General features: G+C 53.6%; 7 protein-coding genes across 7 annotated transcripts; 5 read left to right on the top strand and 2 right to left on the bottom strand.

Annotated features, from left to right (window-relative positions):
* Positions 1–1607: 1607 nt before the first annotated feature.
* GCG54_00011591 (uncharacterized protein) lies at positions 1608–2645 on the top strand (the record flags this gene model as incomplete). Its single annotated transcript, XM_045411493.1, has 1 exon — positions 1608–2645. The coding sequence occupies one exon, from the start codon at positions 1608–1610 to the stop codon at positions 2643–2645; it is 1038 nt and encodes a 345-aa protein (XP_045268551.1).
* Positions 2646–7255: 4610 nt separating this feature from the next.
* GCG54_00011590 (Cytochrome P450 monooygenase 1) lies at positions 7256–9149 on the top strand (the record flags this gene model as incomplete). Its single annotated transcript, XM_045411492.1, has 6 exons — positions 7256–7636; positions 7688–7787; positions 7856–7924; positions 7981–8369; positions 8448–8661; positions 8719–9149. The coding sequence occupies 6 exons, from the start codon at positions 7256–7258 to the stop codon at positions 9147–9149; spliced, it is 1584 nt and encodes a 527-aa protein (XP_045268550.1).
* Positions 9150–9640: 491 nt separating this feature from the next.
* On the top strand, positions 9641–10645 carry GCG54_00011589 (Short-chain dehydrogenase/reductase family 16C member 6; the record flags this gene model as incomplete). Its single annotated transcript, XM_045411491.1, has 1 exon — positions 9641–10645. The coding sequence occupies one exon, from the start codon at positions 9641–9643 to the stop codon at positions 10643–10645; it is 1005 nt and encodes a 334-aa protein (XP_045268549.1).
* Positions 10646–10866: 221 nt separating this feature from the next.
* Positions 10867–11985, bottom strand: GCG54_00011588 (Cis-3-hydroxy-L-proline dehydratase; the record flags this gene model as incomplete). The annotated part of the gene is made up of 1 exon (XM_045411490.1): positions 10867–11985. The coding sequence occupies one exon, from the start codon at positions 11983–11985 to the stop codon at positions 10867–10869; it is 1119 nt and encodes a 372-aa protein (XP_045268548.1).
* A 1179-nt stretch (positions 11986–13164) lies between these two features.
* Positions 13165–14338, top strand: GCG54_00011587 (Zinc-type alcohol dehydrogenase-like protein; the record flags this gene model as incomplete). The annotated part of the gene is made up of 3 exons (XM_045411489.1): positions 13165–13681; positions 13737–14094; positions 14164–14338. 3 exons carry the CDS (start codon positions 13165–13167, stop codon positions 14336–14338), a joined length of 1050 nt encoding a protein of 349 aa, XP_045268547.1.
* Positions 14339–15258: 920 nt separating this feature from the next.
* GCG54_00011586 (uncharacterized protein) lies at positions 15259–16144 on the top strand (the record flags this gene model as incomplete). The annotated part of the gene is made up of 2 exons (XM_045411488.1): positions 15259–15780; positions 15809–16144. 2 exons carry the CDS (start codon positions 15259–15261, stop codon positions 16142–16144), a joined length of 858 nt encoding a protein of 285 aa, XP_045268546.1.
* A 2007-nt stretch (positions 16145–18151) lies between these two features.
* GCG54_00011585 (Reducing polyketide synthase PKS1) lies at positions 18152–25242 on the bottom strand (the record flags this gene model as incomplete). Its single annotated transcript, XM_045411487.1, has 5 exons — positions 18152–18988; positions 19040–23946; positions 24006–24211; positions 24279–24489; positions 24546–25242. 5 exons carry the CDS (start codon positions 25240–25242, stop codon positions 18152–18154), a joined length of 6858 nt encoding a protein of 2285 aa, XP_045268545.1.
* Positions 25243–27029: the final 1787 nt, after the last annotated feature.

The raw sequence follows: 27029 nt of genomic DNA, 5'->3' as shown, positions 1-27029 counted from the left end.
CGCGACATCGCCAATCTTTTCAGCTCTTGGATACCATAGGGTGTGTTCTCGACATCTCCAGTGTGTAAGAACACCTCGAGCATGCGGCTTCCAGACCGCACGAAATCTGTTCCACGTCTCCGCCACCGTTTGACATCGCACGTTCCGTGGTCACCGCCAATCCCCCAGCATAACTCCAGGCTGGTACCACTACAGACGCAAGGACTGACCAGGACAGATGTCGCCAAACGTAGAAGTGAAGGGGCAGCCGATTTGGTATCCAAAGCGGCCACGTCTCCATCGCAAACGACTTTGCGGGTAGCTGGTGGCCTGCATATACCGCCAGCTGAGGGGGGGGCAGCGGTCGTTTTGGATTCGTTGGCAGTTGGACGGGCAGATGTTGACATGCATATACCATCAGTGAGTCCGCTTCCCGGCGTCTTTTGACACTCAGTCCAATCAAGAGAGAAAATCGACTCCATCGGCACTTTAGCCAAAGCCAATAGCAGAGCTGAAGTCGTTCCGGTTGGCTGGATGCTAGTCCTCTCCCGTCGTTGGCTGCAACTTGAGGAGCATAATCCGAAAGAGCTTTGCATCTAGCGTCCGCTCTTCCCGTCACTTTCCCTTGATTATTCCATCCACAACCTATCAAAAGCCTGCAGACATCTGCGCAGCTGTTCTTTGCTGGCTGCAGACCTCAAAGTCTCGGTCGGCCACGACGCAGGAGCCACTGTCCGCACCTGGTTTTGCGGCTTGGCAGGAACAAACGGCGGACAACGGTGGCGGACGACGACAACGACGACGGGGACGAATGGCAACAACGACCGACGATGGCGACCATGGAAACAAGAGACGACCACAGCTCCTTCCAACTTCTGATTTCCAACTGAAAGCCCACTTTGCTGCCTTGCTTGAGCCTTGCTTGACGCAACCTTGCCTTTGACGCAGCTCCGAGCTTCTCTCCTGCCATCATCTTCAACGGCCATACACTGAATACCCAACGCTTTCTTTCAAACATACCAAGATCGATGAATGACGGCAACGACACCAAGGATGGCGGCGTCGATTAGGCGATCTTTCATGGCACCATGCATGCGCGATGCCATCCACTGGCTCCGTCTTTCTGGTTCGCGAAGCAGCTTCCCGCTGAAGACCCAGTCGAGCAGTTTCCCTCTTCGTCCAGGGCAGACAGACAAGCGACGATGGAGGGTAAAAGTCAGGAACGCCCTCGCCGCCGTCGTCGTTCGTTCTCTTCTCTCATCATCGTCACTCGATTCTGGATATTCTCCCTGTTTATCCACTACAACCACAACGCAGCTATGAGGCTGACTTCTGTGCTCCCTTTGGCTTTCGCCGCCATCTCCCTCATCGAAGGTGTCAAGTGTGACGCGCAGAATACGCACACACCTGGTCCAGGTACATCCGACCCAGACTCTCGGGAATGTCATCCTTGGGAATCCCTCAATCCCGAGTACGTAAAATTACATGGCCCAGCGACAAGCTGTTTGAAGCCACATACACTAAACTCAGTCGTTTGCAGGGATAGTCAGTGTAGCGTGGACAGTGAATTTCTGGAGGCTTTCTACAATAGCTATTTCTTCACTAGTTGGGTCGATCAGCTTCCTGGAATGGTGCAGCCGACGCCTACTCTTGCCAATCGTTCCATGACCTCCCAGGACGACGACAATGGTCACAACAAGTACGATGACAAGATCATCAAAGACCTCCTTACTCTACTGGTCATCGCCCAGGAGAGGTTTGCCAACCACACCACCACTCATCCTACGAAGCGTTCTGTCGAGGGTTCTAACCAGAACGACATTAACGCCATCTTGGTCAAAATCCTTGACCGCATCGTCAAGGCCCAGGAGGACCCTAGCGAAAGGGACATCGAACTCATCTGGACCGCTCTTCTACAGCGTCTCGTCAAAGCCCATGAGGATGCCGCGAAGCCGTCCAACCCCTGGACCGCACCGACAAAGTTGACCGCCGCAGCATCGATTATCACCCTCATCATCGGAGTTCTGAACTTTTTTAAGGACAGAATCATCTCGCTGGACTGGCGAATCTGCGGCTGGCGCCTTGCTTCTCTCGTCTTATGGATCACCGGCTGGGAGGCGGCCACTCAGCTTAAAGACAGACTGAGTGTCGTCGAAAAGGCTATTTCCGGCAGAGCGAACGTCGAGCCTTTCATATCGGCAACAGCGTTGGACAACCCCATGCAATGCCTGAAAACTCGGGTCGCTAACCTCAACACTGACCTCGAAAAGACAACAAAGGATACTACTGATCTTGGCACTAACCTTGGTAATGACATCACTCGGCTGGACAAGCTGGTGGCCGATAAGGCCACTGAACTGGAGGAGCTGGTGGCTAACAAGGCAATCAAACTCGAGAAGCTCGTGACTGACAAAGCTACCGAACTGAAGAAGCTCGTGGCTGACAAGGCCGTCGAACTGAAGAAGCTGGTAGGCGACAACGACGCCGACCTAGAGAAGCGAGTCGACGACAACATGATCAAGCTGGAGCACCGGGTGAACAAGAACACCGCCAACCTTGGTAGCCGTTTGGACGAGAAAAGAGACGAGTTTTCGAAGAAGCTGGGAGACCTGGAAACTTCTCTTCAGGTTCACAAGGACATGGCGGTATCGTTGGCACACAACTGATGCGTCTTTTGCAGTCACGTTTAGGTAACCCACACTCCTTCATCACTGTTCTTCTCTTGTACTGATCAAATGCCTAGTTGTTCAACTGGCAGCAGTTGTTTGTACCAGTCCTTCAATCCGAACTCGAGGAAGGGCGTCAAATTGACACAGATGAAGAGTCTGAGCTAGCGAATTGGACGTTGTTATGATTTTGGCATGGGAAACCCTTAACACACTCTTTTGGTAATCAACATTCAGACAAAGCCCTTAGAAAACTCAATCCAGTCTTTACCGTTTCTACAGCCAGTACTTTCACACCAGAACAAATGTTTAGTTTCGTTGTCTGACTTCATTTCGTCTAACACAGCATCCATCATTGTAACGAATGACTCGCGCCATATTCTCTTGCCGTCCTTGAGTTCGATGATCTTGGAGTGAAGCCGTGAGATAAATATTTGATTGTCCGTTCTATCGAGATGATAGATGTTGTTACAACCCCTACACGCGATAGTATGCTGTAAGAACCTAGAGGGAATGAAGTCGTTTTCTTCTGACCTGGCGAGACTGTCGCAGTTCCGACCTCCCCATCCCTCTCTATCGAACGGCACCAGATTCCCAACGCGATTGTCCCCTCCCAAGCAATGACAGTACGTTGGGTCTAGTGCTCGTAGAATCTGGTCATTGTGAGGATTGGAGTGAGCACAAAATATTTTACCAAAGGCTTGTTCGAATTCATCGAGCTTCTGGCGGAGAAAGGGCACTGTGATCACGCCGGCTTTGGGCATCGAGAAAAGCGGCAGGCGCCAAGCGTAACATACCCGGAACGCCCGTTCTCCGATGCCCGGACGCCTTTCTAGAGATAGCGTCGGTGGTTGAATAGCACCATATGAATGGTAATCGAGGCCTTCTGCGAGGGCTAAAGCTAAAGCCTTGCACTTGCCACAACGCTCTAGAGGATAGCCAAAGTCGCCAGGCATCGTATCGTTGCCCTTGTCGCCCGGGTTGGCCACCTCTTCCCAGATAGAGGATGCGGAAACTGTGAGATGACGACAAAGTCGTAGATCAGCGTCTGAAAGAATGCACCGACGGGTTTCTGGAGGCTCTTCCCGCTGCGAATGAGTAAAAACCATCCTGGTATGATTAGTCTTGCAGGTAGAGCAGTACAAGTCCTTCATGTTGCTGAAATTGGATTTGTCTGACTTGAAGCTGGGCGTTTTCCGTTTTTCGAGACACTTGTCGCAGAACGCCCAGCGTTTGGCTCTCAAAACGGTCTTTTCATCTTTTTCAAACCCGGGATCTCCGTATTGAACTTGCCACCGTTTGCGGTTGAGTCGGTGAAGCTTCTTAAACGTCCTATCCTGGTATATACGCCAAAATGTGAATGATACTTGACGTAACATGTAGAGATCGTCGATCTCTACAGTTTCTATTATCTGAAGAAGAAGCTCGTCTGGGAGCCGGAGTATTTGGCTATTCTTTAGGTTGCGGTCGAAGCTGATCTCCCAAGGGATCTGTCGATCTAGGGCGATCATCTGAGTCGATTGGCGGTAATTGGCGGGCCGGGTTTGAAGCACGCTGAAACTGCTTTCTTTTTCCTTTGAATCTCTTTTGCCGAAAAGAAGGGATAGGAAAGCGAATGGGTCGCAGCGCCCGCCCGGAAGCTTCGGGACAAACTTCATGGTGTTGATAGAAAGAGCAGGCAGAGGTTCTGGCAGAGCGAGTGAAATGGCATTGAGTAAAGAGAAAGAAAACCAGAGAAAGAAAACCAGAGAAAGAAAACCAGAGAAAGAAAACCGCCCTGTCAGAAATTAATTTGAACAAGGTTTGTACTACCTGGATGTCGCACTAACACAAGGGTAAGGAGAGACGGTTCCAGATATCAAGCCACAAGTGGAACGGGAAAACGCTTCGAGAAGGCGCGAGTCACCCGCAGAAAGGGGGGAGCGTTTCGCTGGGGCTAATTTATGGGAATAATCTTTAAAGTCAATCTTCACTGAGCTTAGAAGACTCCCTCATTCTTCTTCTCCCGCCTCAAGCTACTGTTCTTTTTAGTGGAATACGTTAGAATATTCAATCCAGTCCTTACCGTTTCTGCAGTCACGGTTTTCGCACCAGAACAGATGCTTTATTTCGTGATCCGACATAGGGTTATAGGAGACAGGGTCAAATATTGCCGCAAATTCCTTTCGCCACGAGATCATTTCCGCCAGATTCTCCCACAGATAGAGAACTGAATGACGTGATAAGAAAACTTGGTTATTCGATCTCTCCCAGGTATAGCGAGTACGGCAGTCTCCACACGCGGTAAGATGTTTTATCTCAACCCGTCCCATGCAGTCGGTGGTTCCCCAGTGCTCCTTGTCATATGGAAGCACGTTTCCTATCCTGCTGTCTCCACCCATGCAAGAGCAATATCGAGGGTCGAGGGCTCTCAAGAGGCGCGCGTGATCGTGCCTGATATGAGGGCAAAGTACGTCGCCGTATGTCTGTTTGAACTCTTCAAGTTGCTCGAGTAGGAAAGGAATCGTGATGGTTTCGTGTTCTGGAATCTCGAATAGCGGCAGCTTCCATGAGATCTGCAGAGCACCAACATTATGAGTGAAGTACCACGCCGGAGGTTTGATACATTCTCGGTCTTTTTCAAGAACAGCTCGTTCGGCCAGGTCCATGCATTGGTGGCAGCTCTGCACGAGTACTTTCGGGTCCGAAACTTTTCGTTCCGGCCAGCTTTTTGCTTCTTTCCATATAGTCAAGCCTGAGACCTTGAGGTGTGAGCAAAGGCTCACAAAAGCGTTCGGCATAATGCACTGGCGTCGGCGGTCTTCAATCAGCGGCGTTCGCTCTTGTGGAGAAAAGAGTAGCGCTGTGTGAGACGAGCCACAGTAAGAGCATGGAAATCCACTCCCCCATTCGTATATCCTCCTTTCTCGCAAGTAGTTTGGTGATGTCCGTCTTTCGTAGCATCGAGCGCAAAACGCGTGCTTCTTGGCGCGCAGAACGGTCTTCTTGTCATTCTCAAACCCGCCGGTTCGATTCGATTTCAAACACCAGATTCTTTCATGCCCACGGTGAAATGCTGAGAATATCTTGCTTCGATAGATGCGCCAAAAGGTGAAAGACACCTGGCGTAACATGTACAGGTCGTCCGTAGCGACGGTGCGCATGACTTCAAGCAGAAGCTCCTCCGGCAGACGGAGAATTTTACTGTGTTTGATATTGCGGTCGAAGTTGATTTCCCACGGGTGTGCCTCGGCACGCGGGTTGGAGACAGCCAAGGTAGGAGAGACGGCTTGTTGGCCGAGACATGATGCGACGGAACCTCCAGGCTGAGGTGTGTCGGCCGTCTCGACTGGAAACGATGTGGCGGATCCCCAGGTCTGGCGCATTGATACATCTTCGGCTTGGGTGTCAATGCTTTCCACCTGTTCGTTCTTCGACTTTTCCTTTCTCAAAAGAAGGGCCAGGATGGTGATAGGGTTACACCACCTGCTAGTGTGCTCAGGAACAGATTTCATGGCGTTCCGGCTTGGAGCGAACCGGTGGAAGATTTGGAGGAAAGCTCAAAGATTCAAAACAGAAACAGTGCCTGGACGGTATTAATAGTACTTGTTCTGTGAGACCTGGATGGTGCAATGCCAGAAAGGTGGGTGAATCGCGACATTAAGGTTTGCATCCAGCCAAGCCTCTGCGATCGAAAAGCCTCAGCTATGGTTTGATATGCACTCACAGCTTTAAAGAATACAGCCGGACCAAATGTTGCCCTGTCTTGGTGTGCTCCGCCTCTAAATCGTGGAAGCCGGGCGGTCTGCCGGAATAGTGGGCCATCTGCGATCCACCCGCTCCGATGAAACGGAGGTCGGCATCCGATCGCTTCGGCAGCCCTTGCGACCTGAAAATCGTAAGTTCCCAAAAAGATCACCTGCATCCCAATTTTGGCGCAAGGCATAAGCCGTGGGTCCGGGAGGAGGAAACAGCGCCGAAACTTTCGCCAATTATGCCACAGAGTCGAGATTGTCGCAGTAGCGACGCAACTTTACCAGCCGATCCGGGGGCGGGAAGTGGGGTTACGACTGCCGGCCTCTCTCCCGACCACCTCGTAAGTTCCGACCTTCTTCTTACCCTAAATCCCCGTAAATCTCGCCTGCACCCAAAGCTTCGCTTTCGCAAGCCTGCTGTCGATCATTTCTTGACCAATGGTGTTGCCCTGCATATGTCGTGTCATGCCAGCGTGACGGGGGCCGGTGTCCGCCCAAGAGCCCGAGGACCCAGTTCTCGTCCGAACGGGTCATTACCTAAGCCCGACGAACTGCTCGTCCTGTTCGAAATAGGAAAGTGCACTCCTTGGCGCTTGTGGAGTCGAGTCGCTGTAGATGGAGACGTTGAAGTTGTCGATAGCGGATGGCTGAAACGCCGTGTCACGATGTATGCTGTGAAGGTCAAGCGATCGGGGTCGTCAGTCTTTGCGATAAGCGTATTCGTATTCGTCTTAATGTTGTAGAACTTCTCATGAGCAATGCATGGAGTAAAATGGTTATAAGCCTCGAGAAGACGGCAACCTGATCGTCTCATCGGTGACTTGCAGCATCATCCGAACCAGCAATCTCATAATAATCAACCCTACAGCGTTCGAGATGGCATCGAAACCTTCAGCTTCCGCATTAGCTAATAACAGCTTGCCAGTCTCCCTGGATAGCTTCAGACTCTCCTCCGAGGCTTGGAGTATACTCGCCGCGTTGTTGGCCGCGGCCCTAGTCTACAAGATCTGGACCGATCACAAGTTCAAGTTGCCACCTCTCATCAACCCGCCGCAGCCATTCGACGTCAGTGGAGCGGCTGTCAAGAAGGACTTTGTTCAAAGAAGCAATGAGCTCATTCAAGAAGGGCTGAAAACGTTTGGGGGAGAGCCATACAGCGTTATCTCTGACACCGGCCGTGTGATTATGCTGGCTCCGAAGCATGTTGACGAGATTCGAAACGACCCGAAGCTGAGCTTTCTGAAGAACACGGAACACGTGAGTAGACATGTTTGAGACATCAAGCTGGTGCTGACGTTGATGGTGTAGGACTTCCACGCTTACCTCCCTGGTTTCGAACCATTCGGAGCGGGCAATGCGATCCAGATTCTCATTATGGTCGCCAAGAAGCAGCTCACCAAGTTTCTGGGTAGGCCTCCCGTTCAAGTCATAGTATTGATTGCCTTGTATCGTGGTCTAATCCATCCGCCTGAACAGCGAAGATCACGAGGCCACTCTCCGATGAGACCGCGTTTTCCTTCCAAACAGTCCTTGGCGACTCAACGGGTAGGCACCACTCAACCTAAACATCCCAATCCTTTCTGACATCGGCGGTTACACAGAATGGCACGAGGTCGGCTTGGGACATACCATTCTTAATGTAGTCTCCCGACTCTCATCCCGCGTCTTCCTCGGTCCCGAAATCTGCCGCAACGAGGCTTGGCTCAACATCACAGTCATGTACGTGGTGGACTCTTTCATCGCGGCCGAAAGACTTCGCATAGTTCCGAAGCCCCTCCGACGCATCGTCCACTGGTTCCTACCAGAGTGCCAGCGCGTCAGAAGTCACGTCGCCCAGACCCGCTCCATCATCCAGCCCGTGATCGATGCCCGAGCACGCGAGAAGCGCGCTGCAGTCGAAGAGGGACGTCCGATTCCAACATACGACGATGCGATTCAGTGGGGCGAGGAGGAGTCCGCGAGGTCGAAGTACGACCCGGCGATCTACCAGGTGGGTGTTAACCCTGTCAAGGCTCCTCAGCCATCTGAGTGAGCCAGCCAGCCTGTACTAATTTGACCAAACCTTAAGCTGGCGATGGCCGGGGCAGCGATACATACCACGACCGATCTCATGACGCAACTGATTCTGAACATCCTTCCGAGACCTGAGTTGTTGGCTGCGCTGCGGTCTGAGATGATTGAGGTTCTCGGGAAGGAGGGCTGGGCGAAGACGTCGCTTTACAACCTCAAGCTCATGGATAGCGTGATGAAGGAGACCCAACGAATGAAGCCGATCCAGTCAAGTGAGTCGAAAAGCCCCACGAAGCCTGCATAATTACAGGCTGACACTTTCATTCCAGTTTCTATGGGCCGCATCGCCGACGCCGATGTCCACCTATCCGACGGAACTGTCATACCCAAAGGCATGAAGGTCGCTGTCGCCAATACCTCTAGATACGACCCCACCATCTACGAGAACCCCCTCGAGTTCGATGGCTACCGCTTTCTACGCATGCGTCAAACACCTGGAAGGGAGAACCAGGCCCACTTCGTTACGACCAGCCCAGACTCCCTTGGCTTTGGCCACGGACAGCATGCCTGCCCGGGACGCTTCTTTGCCGCGAATGAGGTCAAGATTGCCATGTGCCACTTGCTTCTGAAGTATGATCTTGAACTGGTGCCTGGGTCCGATTCCTCGGTGCAGGTGCACGGCTTCAGTCTGAACTCGAATAGAGGGGCAAAGATTAGAGTGAGACGGAGAAAGGAGGAGATCAACCTGGAAAGCCTGTGATCAAATCACTTTCAACTGAAGTTTAGACTTTTAAAATAGCAATATTGGGGATAGATATTCATCCGTCCCTCCTTACCCCCTGGTGGAGGAGAATTAGGCCGTCGGCTGCCGGGGCATCTTCCAGCACGGTCCCCACCAACTTCCTCAATGATTACTGAACAACCCTGAGAACAAAAACTCACCTTCAACCTCTGCAACTCCTGGTAGATCCCTTGTTTCGGCCGCTTCGGCGGAGATGCAAAGTCAGATGCGTCTGTCTTCGTAATCTGGGTTGGTGGGCATTGGGGGCAACTCAATCATCGGGGACCTCCTTCGGTCGGTCGAAAGCTAGAGGGCAAACTTCTTGTTTTTAAAGCTTTCAGAGAGAGAGAGTTGTGCAATATAAATCTGTGCTTCTCCCAGGATGGATTTCTTACTGTTGCTCGAAGTTTCAATAATAAGGATTCCATTTGTTTCTTGCAAGTCGCTGTGCATACTCGCCACCTTTGAAGATGTCACTTCTCCTTCCTTTGACGGCGGCTCTAGCCGCTGTCGTATACGGACCCACTAACTCCACCGACAGAATCGTCGAAAGTCGGTTCGGTGCCCTCATCCACGGACGTGATGGGGTCAAGGTATTGCTGGGCCTGGCTGTAGGGCTCGGTGTTGTCAAGACTATCAACAACCTTTCCAACAAAGTAGCGCTCAACAACTGGCGTGTGAGAGCACATAAAGGCTGGGTATGGAATAAGGAAGTCGCCGTTGTGACAGGCGGTTGCGGCGGCATCGGCAGAGAACTTGTTCTCGGCCTCGTCAAGAAGGGGGTGAAAGTCGCGATCCTTGACCTCGCGCCTATTCCCCCAGACATGGAGAGCGACCCCGCAATCTTGTACATCAAAACAGACATTACTTCTACCGAGGCCGTTGCCCAAGCAGCCAAGACTATCCGAACATCTTTCGGGGCTCCCTCGATCTTGATCAACAACGCCGGCATCGCATCCCCGCACACAATCCTCGACACCCCAGCCGACTTCCTCCCCAAGATCTTCGGTGTCAACGCCATCGCCCTCTGGATCGTCACCAAAGAGTTCCTCCCCAGCATGATCAAGAAGAACAAGGGCCACATCGTCAACATCTCGAGTATCACGGCCCACATGGCGCTCCCCTCAATGGTCGACTACTGCGCCTCAAAGTCGGCGTCCGTGACCTTCCACGAGGGCCTCAACTCCGAGCTCAAGACGAAGTACAAGGCTGACGGCATCATCACGACCATTGTCCAGCCCAGCTGGGTGAGGACGAATATGTCTCCCAAGAACGCGGACGAGATTGAGGAGAAGCAAGGGAGGATGCTGTTGCCCAAGGAAGTTGCGGATCGCGCTCTGGCGCAGGTGTTTTCTTGTCGGGGTGCTCAGATTGTCTTACCGGAGAAGGTGTGGTTCTTTACTACGTTGCAGGCGTGGCCTAACTGGATGCAAGAGTGGATAAGAGACAGTATGGGCAAAGCTAGTCTGCTGTGAATTGCCAGGACATCGTTTGGTTGGCACGGACGCTATGAGTTGACACCCTTTCTCGATTGCTTGAGGTCATGTATTCAAGGTTTTGCCAGGGGCGAAAAGAAGCAGGTTCTCTATGGGACAAATCTTATTCTTTGCTTCTGTGTTTAGTTCTAATAAGATACTGCTGGCTTTCAATATGTTTTTCATGCTTTCTTCAGGCCCCCGGCCCTGAACACCGGACATTAGGCATAGCTAGCAACAGGTTGTCCCAGAACCTCCAATCTAGGCGTGATCCCAAGACCGGGTGCTGTCGGAGCTCTCACACGGCCATCGTGGGCTTCAAAGTCTCCATCCGCCGTCTTCACAGTAACCATCTCCGTCGACCCCAAGATGCATCGCAAGTTGCGCTCCGGTACGGTTTGCGCCAGATGCACGATGGCAGCAAAGGAGATGTCTGAGCCGGTCGTATCCTGTATGATCATGGTGTAACCAGCAGCAACGCAGATGTCCCGTTGGCGGCGTCCTCGGGTGAGCCCTCCATTCTTGGACACCTTGAAGTTAATGCCCTCCGCAGCGTCATCTGCGATTAGTTGAATGACTGATGTTTCATCGGTCCCCAACTCATCGATGATGATGGGTATGTTGGTCCGCCGCCTGAGGGCGAGAGACTCCCGCATCGTAGCGCACGGCGCTTCTAGGACGAAGTCTAGACCGTCTGGTAGTAGCCTGATCATCCGAAGAGCAACCTCAACGGTCAGCCCACCATTCGCATCGACCAGGAAGAATTCACCAGGCTGTTTATCCGCCAGTGAAGCGGCAATGCATGCGGCATCGGTGGCCGGGTCGTCCCCCGATATCTTAACGGAATGCCCCAGATAACCCTTCTTCCTGAACTCATTGACCCTGGCTCGCATCTCTTCCGGAGCTAAGACACCGATCGACGATATGAGAGGCAAGCCGACGTTTGTACTACCTCCCAGGAGCTCACACACAGGAAGACCGACCGACTTGCCGAAGATATCCCAGCATGCCACATCAATCGGCGTTTTGGCGTGTAGGTGACCCACGAGTGCGTCGTCCATGGCGTCGTTGATGCGGTCGACCTTGCGCGGGTCCATACCAATTAGCTTGGGTGCGATCTCCGCGATGCCGGCCCTGACGCCGAGGGCGTGGGCGGCGACGTAGGTTGAGCCGAAGGGTGTGCTCTCACCCCAGCCTTCGAGGCCGGTGTTTGTGGTTACACGGACGATGGTTGCGTCGAAGCTTGGGTATTCGCGACCTCGTGATAGGTGGTAGACACCTCCTGAGTAGGGGAGAGTAACTTGAAAGACGTCAATCTTTGAGATTTTGAGGTCAGACATGGTGGATGGGGAGTGAAATGGGCTTCGAAACCGTAAATCAGTGTATTGTCAATGGTCAAGCTTTTCGATATTTAGGAGTTGGCCTCTTAGTACTTGAAGCCCTGAACATTATATAATTTGACGACTTATGAATCTTTGGGCCCTTATCAACACATTGTAACATCCCGACTTCAGGTCTGTCTCGATCCTCATGAGAACATATCGGCTTGCATAAGCCCAGAGCATCGTTCGTGCTAAATGGCGGGTGGCGTGCTCTCATTTTCATTTCCCCAACGGGCGCCTACGAGCCAGGAGATGCAGGCATCGATCGGTCCACCTAAGCAGGTGTCTTGCATGGAGATAAGCGTCTGGTCTTGAGGTCGCATCAAGACTCGGCCGATTTTGGCAAAGTCAATGAGAGCCAGAAAGAAACCAAAACCTTTTTCCAGTCAGAAAGGCTCCAATGCATGCAGTAAAGGAGCATTTTAGGTCTCGCCGCTGTGCTCCAAAGGCCGCCACAAACAGGATCCCGGGTTATTGATTCATCAGTGACGATATTTCTAAGCCGTTGGTTAATCCCTGAGAGGGAACACCAGCCATTTTCTGGAGGCAGCCATGTATGTTGATCAAAGAAGCCAGTCATCGCCTTGGGCGCTTCCCACCTGCCAAGCCTTTGATGACAATTCTTGTCGATCTACGCCCTTCATCATCCTTATTATGTCGTGTGGTGGATACTAGCGACGACTCTTAGTTAAATCCCTTATCAAAAATATGACTCCAACGTCATTCACGAAGACGAAGACACATGGCGATGCCCAGTAACTTTTACTGGTACCATTGAGTATTACCCGATCAGGAAACGATACCTAACCCGGCATCCCGATCGGCGCCAGTCCTTCGGGAGGTACCCCGCATCTCACTACTAAGCGTGCGGACAAGGCCGACGTCACCCACTCCCGATCCCTGTTGTTGCATTTCATGTAAGTCTGTCAAGTCCGTGAAGGGCGCGTCTACCTTCTCTATACGCCGGAGACGTATAAAAGTAAGAAAACCATTTCCCTTCATGATACCTCGCCTCATGATCGTTTTTTTCTTCAACATCCCCCATCTAGGTACCCGACTTTTTCTTCACATCGGCTCAATCTCCCGATCCCTGTCAACACCAAAGATTCCAATAGCCTACCGCAACCCACCTTAACCATGGCCGAAAACCTCCCAACTCACCGTCGTGCATGGCGCCGCACCGACGACTACACACCAGGCACCCCCAAAGTAACCCTTGTCACAGAACCCCTCCCCCTCCCGCTCGCTCCAACACAAGTCCTCATAAAAGTCCATGCAGTCGCCTTGAACTACCGCGACGCCAACATCGCCAACGGCGGAAACCCATGGCCTGTCATCCCGCATGGCATCCTTGGCAATGACGCAGCGGGCGAGATCATCGCGGCTGGTGACAAGGTCAAGAACCTCCGCGTCGGCGACCGCGTGAGCCCCGTTACCGACACCGAGTTCGTCACGGGCCGCGAGACGGGGCGATCATGGCTTGCTGCTAATGAGGACGGTGTGCTGGCGGATTACCTTGTGTTTGAGGATCATCTCATTGCTAAGGTCCCGGAGCACCTGGACTGGGTGAATTGTGCGATTTTGCCGTGTGCAGGGGCGACCGCATGGTCTGCGATTAAGGGGCTTACAATTGGGCAAAGCGTCTTTATCCAAGGTAAGTTGAGGTGATTCCTAATCGATCATCAACATCTTGAGCTCACCCATGATAGGAACTGGCGGGGTCGCCATGTTTGCTCTCAAACTTGCCCAGGCCGCGGGTCTAAAAGTCATTCTAAGCTCGTCTAGCAACGACAAGATAAAGAAGATCCAGGAGTCTTTCCCGTCTGCACCCATTTATGGCGTCAATTACAAGACGCATACGAACTGGGAAGAGGAAGTCCTCAAGCTCACGGGCGGAGTTGGAGTTGACTTGACAGTCGACAACGGAGGCTCCACCTCGCTCGTCAAGAGCGTTCTGTGCACTCGTCGTGGCGGTATTGTCAGCCAGGTTGGATACCTGGGAGGACAAGACCCTTCTCAATTGAAGGACTTTGTTTCAACCATCATTGATCGTCGGACCATTGTCAGGTGAGTCTCCTACGATACAGAGGAGTCTAGCTAAACCACATTGCGGATGTGTGCTGACATCTTTGATAGAGGCATCAATGCGGGATCGAGACTTGACATGGAGGACATGGCTGCTGCTATATCAGCAACAGGTCTCAAGTTCGACGACATCATCGACAATGTGTACGACTTTGAGCAGGCTGAGGAAGCTCTTCAGTACATCTGGGAAGGCAAGCAGGTTGGGAAATTGGTGTTGAGGATATAATTCTGGAGGTGACTGTAGGAATACCAATGTTACTTTGAAATGATGCTGCCCTGGCCACTCGCCACGACATTGCCGCAAGCCCTTCCCCAGAATTGTCGAGTTCTTCCTCCAAGTGGAAGAGGGAAGGCAAAATCTTGACGCAGCTCATCAACCTTATGGTAATGCGTCATCAAGGTGTTATGAACCGGGCTGTTATATGTATCAACTTCTGGCACGGCCTTTCCCTTTTTTTTCTTTTTCTTTTATTACCCCTTTCAATAGAGACCTTTTCTCTTGGTCGGTTAGGGCTTCCGTCTGCTCCTTCCTATGATGTTTGCCCTGAAGCTCTCGAGCGGGCGGTGGTCGCCATGCTTTGCCTCCTTTTCAGCAGGAAAGAAATGCTTTCGAGGCCCACATGCCCTTGCCTGCTTCTCTCAAATCAATCTCTTCGCTACCCTGTCGAGTTTCCCGTTGAGAAGTACTGAGGCTGGGACGTTCCTGGTCCCACGATTCCCCACTTTGCGACAATCTTCCGATCTTCCCCATGACCCGAGGTCAGACCAGGCGACACAACACTTTGGAAAAATTGAATAGGTTACTGGAGGGTATAAATGTATGAGGGTCCATTGCAGCTGTGCGACGCTTTCCGAATTCGGAACAAGTTGAAAAATGGATCAATCCTCATCCCCAACGATTCAAAGAAATTGTCTCAAGTCGGGACTTGAGCCCAGAAATCGCCGTGGACTAGAACATACCCGTACAGCCCTTTTTCAAGCGTAAAAGCCGCAGAAACAGGAAACGTCCAGCTGTTCTCTTCTCATTTGGAACTACGGTCCGTCGAGGATTTCAATCACTTTTGCTGAGGTACGTGTGAGTGGAAGAAGCACACCAACGATGTCACAATGCCAATTCAATGAAATCGAACAATAGGCGCTATCAACATGAGCTCCGCTTCAGGAAATCAGCACGCCACCTATCACCTGGCACCCGACTTTTCCATATCTCCCCCGCCAGATGGAACGCTGGATCTCGGATCTATTATCGACGATCTTATCGATCCGGATCCCCTCAATCAGAACCCACCGATAGCGCCTGCCAAGGTGTTCAAGGATGAGAAAAAGGGATTCCAGGCTAGTCGTTCAAGTATGAAAAGGGGGGAATTTGGCATCTGGGCCAAGGTGGTTGGTATCGAGGGACTTGGAGGAGAGGCTGCTGGGAGCCTTGAGACCACGTCGGAAACCACCTACCGATTCAAAAGCATCGAAACCACCTACTTCTCCGCGAACGAAGAATACATCTGTCAAGCCCTAAAAGAAGAAGCTGTACAGCAGTACTTGAATTCTTCTAAAAGCAAGATCGTGTACACTGTGACGGGACTAAATATCGCCAGAGGTCCTGCAGCTAGCGTCAGTAGTAGCAAACGAGGAGAGGTTCACGGGGAGGGTTCTTTCAGTCAACCAGAGGTACTGCCTGTAGACCTTTGGGGCGAAGTTAGGCGTATCAAAGGAGAACACTGCTTCGATGGAGTTCGAGGTCTCTAGCGACTTCGTGACTGGTATTCGGGTGAAACGATTGAGGTATAAGAGGTCGGGGAGGATGTTCGGGGCTCGAAAACTGTCTATCAGCAAATATCACAGTGGAGCCACGCTCGTGGGCATCGGGGAGGAGACGAAAGAAAAGACTTTCCACGTCGAAGAGATGGACGAAGACATGGAAGGAATGCATCGTTTGGTGGACGACGTTGAAATTGACCCTCTCTCAGAGGTCGCAATTCCAACTACGTTTTGGTTGCTTTCGCAGACACGCATTCCAGGCGGAGAGTTGTGATGTCTTGAGACAAGACAACCGCACTGTGGTTTATTGTCAATTGATCCTTGCGCAAATGGCAACTTATCACGAAGCTTAAATACCAACCAGTACGTAGAAGATGACAAAGGGTTTCCTATGGAGGACTGTGACGTGTCACTAAATTGTTGTAACGTTGAAGTGCGGTAATCGACATGATATAATTATGATTATGCTATTTTTATCTGGTACTGAACAAAGTCAGAGGTCGATTTCTTGCTAGCTCAAAAGTGCATTGCAGCGTTTCAAGTGCTGTGATCGTCTCCTATTGGACAACATGGTCCTCAGAAACGATGGTTAACCAGTCCCTCTTGTCGCTATATAATTGCCGCTGCAATAGTCTCGAGTAGTCAGTCTTCGCTGGATTTAGCCTTCGATCCTGTATGCGGCCCTGAAGCTAGGCGAAGCCCCGATGCGATTATTAACGCCAGAGATGACATGGGGTGGACACCGTTGCTTTACGCCACCTTTTCAGAAAGTGGTGAAACTATGAAGGTTCTTCTTGAAATGGACGGGATCGACAGAGACGCGGTGGACATACGCGGGCGGACGTTACTCTCTCATCTTGCCGAGGGACGATTTTACTACGGCTTCTTGGGTGGCTACAACCCCTCCTTCAAACAATTGGAACTCGCCAAGAGAATGAAAACATTTTACAAAGAGGGTAAAGTGGACGTCAATTCACGAGATGATAGCGGATGAACACCGTTGTCATACGCCGCGGAAAGGGGTCACCGTGAAGTGATGGGTTTTCTGATCGTCAATTGCAATGCGGATTTGACCGTGGCAGACAAGATGGGCAACACACCCCTTTTCTACGGTGCTCAGTTTTACAAGAAACATTCCGGATCGCGTTTCTTATCAGCAGTTAATGACGATGACCCATACTTTAGGGGCTACTCCATACCCCTGGTCACTCGCTGCAGCGCAAGGTAATGTGAGAAGTATGCAACTTCGCCTAGAGGTCGAATGTGGCTTTGAAAAGGGATCACGGTATCAGATTTGGAGGGAGTTACTTTTCTACGCGGTCTTGGAAGATCGAGTACGGGTATGTAGGATTCTGCTCGAAGGGGCAGCAGAATTTTCTCCACATTCTCAGACATTCTTGCGGACATGTCTTTCGAATGCTGGGGAGATGCATGGTCGTACGAGTGTTGTTAGCGAGATTATTTCAAAGAAGCTGAAGTCGATGGAATACAAGGGGTTATGGAATGCGTTCAAAAAGATGTTATCGTAATGTTAGGACAGCGTGCGTCACGTGCTTAGATCAAAATCACCAAGGTCGTCTCCTACAAATCAGATTCTGAACAGAGTGAATGTGTATAGGTTACTCAACCTCTAGACTAGCGATAATCACTTAAACAGAAGCGTCATTGCCAGATAGTGTAAATAAATGCCATGTTTACTAAGGAAAGTCTGCACAAATTCTAAATCTCACACCATAAACCACAAATTCCAAGATCAGAACATTTGAAGAAAAGAATATGACATCAAAACTCCCAATCCCAATGATTCCAATCTCTCCCATCTTTCCCATCTCAACTCTCGTCCCGTGACCGCAAATTTCCAGGCGGTTATACCATTCCCCAGACACTCATAACAACATAAAATAAACAAACAAGGAAAAGAGATACAAAGTAATGAAAAGGAGACCCAGAATTGTGGTCTGGTCGCCCTTGTGTCCCGTTGTACCAGCCCGTACCACACCTTATCCATTTCCGCAGATACGCCATCTCCCATCTGGTCCCACATCATCTTGTTTCCCGTGTGATATAATAGATAATTATATTTCCCTCTCGTCGTCGTCGTCCTTTGTCCCCGCACCGTCGAACAATCTAAGTAAGATATAAGGAAATAGCTTTCATCATCTTCATGCAGTACTGTGACCGTTTCGTTTGTGTGTTGTAGATAAAATGAACAAGTCAAAGAAAAAGGAAATGCTGCGCTCACACACTCTCAAAATCCACAAACTACTTCTCATCCATCAATCTAACTGCTCCAGTCAAAGCCGACGCAGAGCTTGCTCTTCTTGCAGACAGCCTTGGTGAGCGTCTGGATGCTGCCACTGGAGAGCAACTCCAGAACCTGCATGTTGGCCTCAAACTCGCGGGTGATGAAGTTACGGATCTCGATGGCGACGAGCGAGTCGAGCGGGTAGTGCGCCAAGCTGCGGGTAATGTCGAGCTCTTCCGTCTCCATCATGAGCACAGCGGCGATCTTCTCGACCAGGCCGCGGCAGACGACGTCCATGGCCTCAGTCTCGCTGCGGGACGCCTTGAGCGCGGCATTGAGCGAGACGGCGCCGGAGCCGGCCTCGAGGGCTGCAAGCTCCTCGGCGGCGAGGCGCATGCCCTTAAACTTGGCGTCGGGCGTCCAGAAGGGCTGGACGGCGGGCGTGATGCGCATGCCGGTGATGATGTGGTGGTTGGCGACGGAGGTCTTGCCGGAGATGGAAGCACCGAGGAGGGCGAGGACCTCGGCCTCGCAGATGGTGTCGGAGCCCAGGTTCTTCATGATCTCAGCAGCGCGCTCGGCGTCACCGTCGGCGACGTAGCCGGCGTCGGAGACGGCGGTGAGGTCGAGGGATACGGCCGGGAGACCATTGGCAAGGCGGTGCTGGACGAAGGCGTTGAGGAAGCAGTTGGCGGCGGCGTAGGCTGCTTGACCTCTGTTACCGACGGCACCGGCGGCGGAGGAGATGGCGACGAAGAAGTCCAAGGGGATGGAGCGGTCTTGCAGGGCGTGGTGGAAGTTCCAGGCACCCTGGACCTTGGACTCTGTTACTTGGGTGTAGTCGCTGTAGGTCATCTTCTCGAAAAGAACGTCCTGTGAAGTTGTTAGTGGTTGTGTGAATGCGGGAGTAGGTAAGGGACTTACGCGAAGGACCATGGCACCGTGGATGACACCGCGGACAGGAGGCAGGCCCTTGAGACCAGAGTTGAAAAGCTCCTCAACACTGGCGCGGTCGGCGACGTTGCAAGAGCGGACGGTGATGTGAGCACCCTCAGCAGCAGCCTCGTCGATGAGCTCCTTAACCTTACCGGTAGCAGAGCCGGAACGGGACAGGAGGACCAGGTTACGGGCACCGTGGGCGACCATCCATCTGGACATGGAGCGACCGAGACCACCGGTACCACCGATGAGGAGGTAGGTAGCATCGGCCTTCAGAAGATCCGTCATTCCCTTGGAGGGGGTGGCCATGACGACGTCAGAGGCGCTGGGGACAACGACCAGCTTGCCAGGACCCTGGGTGGTTTGCAGCGTCTTGAAGGCAGTCTCCATGGTGGAGACAGGGAAGACGGTGGCAGGGTCGATGGGGCGGAGCTCATCATCAGCAAGGAGCTTGGCAACATCCTTGACGAGTCTCTCCATGATCTTGGGCCTCTCGGCGGCAAGGCCGAAGATGTCGACACTCAAGAAAGAGGCGTTGCTGTCGGTCTGGCCCATGTCGAGGCGAGTGGCGCGAGAGCCATCCTTTCTCCTAACATCAACGAGATAACCGAAGCGGCTGAGACAGGCCCAGGATTCCCTGAGGGCATCGGCACCAGGGAGGGTGTTGAGGACGACATCGACACCCTCGTCGTTGGTGGCACGACGGACAGCGGCTCTCCAGGTGGTGTTGCGGCTGTAGAAGATGTGATCCTCGGGAACGTTGTAGTGCTGCATGAGGAGCTTCTTCTTGGCGGCGGAGCTGACGGTCACAAACACCTCAGCGCCAATCATCTTGGACAGGCAGACGGAAGCCTGGCCAATGCCACCTCCAGCAGAGTGGACGAGCACACGCTGCCCCTCGCGGAGACGAGCCTGCTCAACCAAGCTGTAGTAGGCAGTGCAGTAGGCCAAGGGCAGGGTGGCAGCATCAACGAAGGACATCTTGGGAGGGATGGGCAAGATGCTGGCGGCCGTGGTGCGGGTGCGGGTGGCATAGGCGCCGTGGGTAATGGTGAGGGCAGCAATGCGGTCACCGACCTTGTGAGACTTGACAGCGGAGCCAACACGAGTGATGATACCAGCGGCCTCAACACCGAGAGCGTGCTTGTCGGCATCGGGGATCTGGCCCTTGGCAAGCATGACATCGCGAACGTTCATGCCGACGGCCTTGACCTCGAACTCAACCTCCTCATCGCCGAGGGGCTGATTGACGAGGTTATCATCGACGAAATGGACGGTCTCAATGGCACCAGGAGTGGAGAACTCCATTCTGAGGTTGCGATCGTCCTTGCCGAAGGGCTGGAGCTCGACGATGCTGGGGTTCGTCTCGCGGTGGACAAACTCGTTCATCTCCTCATCGTGGATGATGCGGGGAGTGAAGAACTTGCCGGAGCGCTCCATGAACTCAAGCTCGCTGGTGGAGGAAGCGTTGGTGTTGAAGGCCAGCTTGAAGATCTCGTAGATGACAGCAGAGGCGTCATCCTCATCCAGCTCGTTATTGGCATCCAAGTCGAGGGTGGCGAAGGGAAGGACGGACTCGGAGCGGACGGTTCTGCTGAGACCGACAATCATGTTGGACTCAGGAGAAGTGGCCTTGTCGTAGGCACCGCGGACAACCCACAGGCAGCCCTGAACACCGGCAATCATGTTGCGGATATCAGCGAACTGCTCCTTGGTGGGGTTGGCAAGGAAGGGCTGCTCGATCTCGGTGAGAACAACGCAAAGCTTGCCCTCGGTGTTGACCTCGTGCAGAGCACCCATCTCGGGGAGTCTGGAGGTGGAGCTTGCCAAAGCGATGGCAAGACCGTTGGCCAACATCTGCTGGGAGTTGGACTCGCCGTGGATGATGGCAACGTCAACGTCGGGGAGAGGAGCATCGACCTTGACTCCGTTGGAGGCGTTCTTCTTGCCCTTGCCGGACAGGGACTTAAGATCGCCGATGTTCTCCCACTCGAGCTTGTAGCAGAGCTCGCGGGCAGGGTTGTTGCCGAGATCGGTCTGGCCATCAATGATGGGAGACACGGTGAGCTCGTCAATCTCAATGACAATGTCCTTCTTCTCGTTGGTGGCGAAGATGGAGACCTTGGTGGGACGGGCCTCGGTCGCGGAGAAGTCAGCCTTGGCGTAGGCCTTGAGAGAGCTGCCAGCCTCCTTGGTGAGGACAGTAATGTCGCGAGAGATGCACAGTCTCGCGATGGAGGAAGGAAGGTAGACAGTGTTAAGCTCAGTGCGGCCGGCTCCAAGGATGGGCCAGTACATCTCAATGAGAGACTCCAAGAAGGTAGGGTGGAGAACAGTGCTGGTCATGTAGTGGTTGGGCATGTCCGCAATGATGTCCGCAGATGAGATGCTTCCGTGGGAGAACTTGTTGGAAGCCTTGCAGGCCTTGACGCCCTGGAAAGAGGGTCCGTAGCCGACACCAAGATCAGTGAGGCGCTGGTACATCTCAGTCTCGTTGACATCGACAGCTTCGGGGCCCTCGCTGGCCTTGATGGTAGTCTCAGCACCGCGGAGAGCAGCAAGCTTCTGCTCCTCACCGTCGACCTCGTTGGTCTCGGTGCCGTGAAGGGCAATAAGACCGACGCAGTGCTCAGTCCAGCCGCTGCCGTGGGTCCAAGAGCAGATGCGGAACTCCTTCCAGGTCTCAGAGGCACTGAGGTTAGTCTCCTGGTGGGGGCGGAGGTTAATGGTCATCTCGACGTCAGTGTCATTGAGAGCCAGAGGCTTGATAACGGAAATGTCTCTCAGCTCAAACTTCTCGAAGGAAAGTTCCTTGCGTTGAGCCCACTGGGCGGAGGCCTCGAGGGCCATGGCGATAAAACCGGCCATAGGGAAGACAGTCAAGCCCTGGATCTGGTGGTGACGCAGCCAAGGGAGATCGTCCAGGTGGACAATGTTTCTCCAGGTGGGCTCCAGGTCGCTGGAGTAGATAGCCTCAAGACCGATCAAGTCGTTACGAGGCGACTTGCGGTACTTGTGCATCTGCGTCATGCGCGACTCCTGCCAGTACTTGTTGGAGTAATTCCAGGCGTAGCGAGGCAGATCGGTCAACAGTGACGGCTTCTTGCCAGACTTGGGGAAGTTGATGGCATCCATGTTGAGGATGGCACCCTTGGTGATGACACTGCTGGCCACCTCCATGGCAGACTCGACGGCATCCTTCTTACGGATGAGAGGAGCAGCGTAGGGAATCTTCATGGCGCTGTCGCCAACGTGCTTAAGAATCTGCTTGATAGGGCCCTGGAGAGCGGAGTGGGGACCAAGCTCGATGAGCATGTTGACACCGTGCTTGTGGTCACCAACGGGCTCGAGCATGGTCTCGAGAGCCTCAGAGAAGCGGACGGCGCAGGTCAAGTTGTTGACCCAGTAGTGGGCCTGACACTCAAAGCCGTCGATCTGGTGGCCGTAGAGCGAAGAGTGGAAGCGGACCTCGGTGGTACGGGGGTGAGGAAGCTCGGAGATGGACTCGCGGTACTCCTTGGCGACGAGGTTCATGTGGTGAGAGTGGTAGGCAGTCTCGACCTGCAGGCGTCTGTTGAACATCTGCTTCTCCTCTAGGTTCTTCTCGAGCTCGCCAAGAGCGGCGACGTCACCAGAGATGGTCAAGCTGGAAGGGCTGTTGTAGCAGGCAATTCTGACCTGCTGCTCCTTCAAAGCGTCGATCATAGGCTGGACCTCCTCCTTGGTACCGCCGACGGCCATCATAGCACCCTTAAGATCGGGGTGTCTCTTCTTGAGGATGGGAATAAGTCTACCACGGTGGTAGGCAATGGCCATGGCGGCATCGAAGCCAATGATACCAGCAGCGTAAGCAGCGCCGATTTCACCACTGGAGTGACCAGCAACAGCCACAGGGCGGATACCCCAGGTGCGGAGCAGATCCGTCAACGCAAGCTGGACAGCACTGCAAGCCGGCTGGCTGATGTGAGCGTCAGAGACCTTGGAGGTCTCCTGGTCCTTGTTGAGCTCGGCCTTGAGAGACCACTCGGCGCCCAACTTCTTCAGGCATTCATCGGCTCTGTCAATGGCAGCAGCGTAGACGGGGAATTGGCCGTACAGCTCACGACCCATGCCCCACCATTGAGCACCCTGACCGGTGAAGATGAAGCCGATTCTCAACGGCTCACCCTCCTTGCCAGGAATGACCTTGCCGCTGTTGAGGGTCTCGATGAGGTCGAACGAGTCGTCTGCGGCGATGGCAGCCCTCCAAGGAAGCATGGAGCGACGCGAGCCAAGAGTGTAGGCGATGTTCTCCATCAGGTCGTGCTGGAAAATCTCAGGTCTCTGCTCGAGGTAGACGACGAGGTTCTTCATGACTTCCTGAACGGAGTTCTTGTCGTTGGCGGACAAGATGTACAGCTTCTTGGTGCCCTTGACCTTCTTGGCCTCAACAGGAGGCAGCATCTTGTCTCTGGGAGCGGCAACGAAAGGTGCCTTCTCAAGAACAACGTGGGCGTTGGTGCCACCAAATCCGAAGTTGTTGACGCTGATGTACTTCTTGTTCTTGGGCCATGGCCTCTGGGTGGCGGGAACCTTCATGTTCCACTCCTTCCAAGGGATCTTCTCATTGGGCTTCTTGAAGTCATGGTTGGGCAGGAGGAAGCCTCTCTCGAGCATCATCGCAGCCTTGATGACTCCGGCGATACCGGAGGCGGCCTCCAAATGGCCAATGTTCGACTTCACGGAGCCGATGAAAAGAGGGTCCTTGGCGGATCTGTTGTTGCCAAAGACGTTGTGGAGGGCGGTCGCCTCGATCGGGTCACCGACCTTGGTACCCGTACCGTGAGCCTCAACGTAACCAGTGTCATGAGGGTCAAGGCCTGCATTCCTGTAGACCTGCTTCATGAGTTTCTCTGCACGAGTTTTTGTCAGCGTTTGGTTTCACGGTCCTGGAGACAGTTTTGATGCATACCCTGTGCTGCGCCACTGGGCATCGTAATGCCTGGCGTCTTTCCATCCTGGTTGATGCCGGTACCGCGGATGACAGCGCGGATGGAGTCATTATCCCTGATGGCCTGGTCAAGGGGCTTGAGAATGATGATACCACAGCCTTCGCCACGACCGAAACCGGTACCACGCTGGTCAAAAGCAATGGAGCGGCCTGAGTCTGCGAGCAATCTGCAGAGCGCTTTGTTAACATCACGGAACACGCTGAAGCTTCCACGCGAATACCGGTTTCACTCACCTGCACGAAGAGAAGGAAATCCAAAACTCAGGGAGCATGTTCAGATGGCAGCCACCAACAATGGCGGAGGTAGACTCGCCGGCGCGCAGACTCTGGCACGCCAAGTGAAGGGCGACCAAACTCGCAGAGCAAGCAGTGTCTGCTGTGAAACTAGGTCCCCTGAGATCGAAGAAATGTGAAAGCCTGTTGGACTGCATCGCATGGGCACATCCTGAAGGGGCATATTAGCGTGCGTTAATGTCTGGGGTGCAGGGGTCATCCTCATACCTGTGGCCTGGTGCATGGGTATCGTGTCGCTATCCCGGAACAGGTGGCTCTCGTACTCTGCGAAAGAACCACCGACGAAAACACCAACGTCCTTTCCAACAATTGTGTGCTTGGGAACACCGGCGTTCTCGAGCGCCTCGAAAGTGCACTCGAGCAGCAGACGCTGCTGAGGGTCCATCGAGATGGCCTCCTTTTCTGTCAGCCCGAAGAACGGGGCATCGAAGGACTCCAGGTCGACGTCCAAGAAGTTACCACCTTCGGCGTGGTAAGCTCCAGTCTTGCCCGGGTTGGGGTGGTAGAAAGCCTCGTGGTTGAAGCGCTTCTTGGGCACAGGCGTGAAGCCGGTTCTGGCACGGGAGCACAGCTCCCAGAATTCGGCAGGGCTGGAGACGCTGCCGGGCATGCGGCAGGCCATACCGACGATGGCGATGGGCATCTGCTTCAGGCCGGCGTCGCTGCCACCAACCGGGTTGGTGTAAGAGGCGCCATTGGAGTGGCCGTTGCTGCTGGAGTGACCGTTGGAGTGGCCGTTTGTCGACTGGCCGTTGATGCCAAGGCCGGTGCCGTCTAGGGGCCCAACAGAGAGGCTCGTGAAGCCATCGGAAGTGGTATCGGAGTGGTCGATCGGGGTCATCATTACAGGACTTGCCGAAGGCGATGTCCCGGAGGAGGAGTAGGACAGGACGCCGGGCGCCATGGTGACTGACGGGGGAGAGGGGAGGATCGCGGAGACCGCAGTTTGTAGTCGTTCTCTATACCGCAGGCATTCGTCGAATCAACGAGAGATGGTGCAGCGAAAGTTTGGCGCTCTAGGCGTTCCTTGAAGACAAAAAAAAATATTTGGGAGGAAGAGAAGTGAAGAAGTGAGTGAGAGGAGGGAGAAAGAGGAGGAGAGGCTCTCAGATGTGTATATTCTTGTCACTGAACTGAGAGTGGGCAGGGCCAGGTTGATATTGAGTACGTACCAAGCCTCCTCTATTGGGGATGAGATGAGTGAGTGTGACGAATGTTCTGTAATGGTCCCGGTTGGGATTCTTTGTAGGCTTTTTAGCTGATGAACGGCATGGGGAAGAATCATGGTGCTCGCTCCGTCGCGGGTGAGTTGACATGGAAGGGACTGGTTGGTGATCAGATCGCCAAGTCGGCCGGAGTTCTTCGCACAGACTAGCCTGTGTGATTTAGATTTGCCTGACGGTTAGGTAGATCATAGGGAGATCCCGAACGTGCATATTGGCCGCCGCATAGTAGTGTGTACTGCGTACGGCGTACGGGTGGCAGAGAGGTACTCGTGTTGCATGGAATGTATGCAGCGTCTGGTGTAGTTGGAGCATCCACGGAGAGATGCCAGGGCACATCCGATGCCGGGCAGTCCATGTAGGGCCGGAGCAGCGGAGCAGCGGCACACCTTGCTGGCCACGACGTCGCCTCCCCCCTCATCCTCTAGGAGCAGGGAGCAGGGAGGTGGTCGCTGCGCCGGGCGGGCGAGAAGCTGGTTCCATGTCTTGTCTCTGTTCCTGGGTGTACAGTCATTTCGGCCAAAAGCAACTTCGATGAACTGATTATGCGTCTTAACGGGATTTGTTGGCCACTGCGGGCTGAGGATCCCACATCAGCTCATCTCGCCCGAGGAACCTTTTCCGGGGACGGTTTTACCGGCGGAGGGAGGTCACCGGAGCTGGAGGCTGTCTGTCTCTGGCTGGTCTCTGGGCACATAGCGAGAGCAAGCAAGCAGGCTGATCCAGGTACATCTGCAGGGCCAATCGGTAACCTCGATTCGGGGGGTGCAGAGCGAGGACTGTCGAGTACAGGCGAAGAGGCGACGAGAGGCGACTGGACGAGAGAGAGCGCAGGGCTGCAAGAACGGTTTGTCTTTGATGGAACGGCTGTCGGATTGTGCCTTAGTTTGTTTGCAATTGAGCAGCAGTACTGCAAGACAGGTCGACTGGCGTGCATCTGCGCGCATTCAGACGCAGGCTGCAGAAAGACGGACGTTTGACTCGGACCAAGACATGGAGCGCAATGAACCCTCGAACCTCCCGGACGGGGGCCCGGTGGCGTGGTTCGGAGGTGAGGTGGTGGAGGGCGAAGACCCAGCTTACGATGCGTGTGCTGGTTGGTTTGGTGTTGGTGTTTGTTCGTATTGGTGTTGGTGCTGGGTGCTGGTGCTGGTCCCCCGGAGCTTGGAGATGAGGTAAGCGGGTCCAGATGCCGGAGTGGGGCCATCCATCCAGAGGAGCCAAGGGCGACCCACTGAAAAGAGGCACTGGGGCCTTGAACGCTGGGCATTTGGGGGCCAGCACACTGAGCCATGGCCGAAGTGGAGCATCTCAGCAGCAGTGTTGCCCCGGCACAAGTGCGTTGCTGCCGTTACCCAGATGCTGAGGTGCACTCTGAACAGCGCAAATAGTGCGTGCAGTACCTGAACACTGCGCCGGTGTCAGCAACTGGACTGGGCAGCAGCAAGCGCAGCGCAGAGCAGAACAG

The sequence above is a fragment of the Colletotrichum gloeosporioides genome, assembly GCF_011800055.1.
Source record: "Colletotrichum gloeosporioides strain Lc1 chromosome Unknown consensus_17, whole genome shotgun sequence".
NCBI lineage: Eukaryota > Fungi > Ascomycota > Sordariomycetes > Glomerellales > Glomerellaceae > Colletotrichum > Colletotrichum gloeosporioides.
This window is presented reverse-complemented; position numbering and strand designations above follow the sequence as displayed.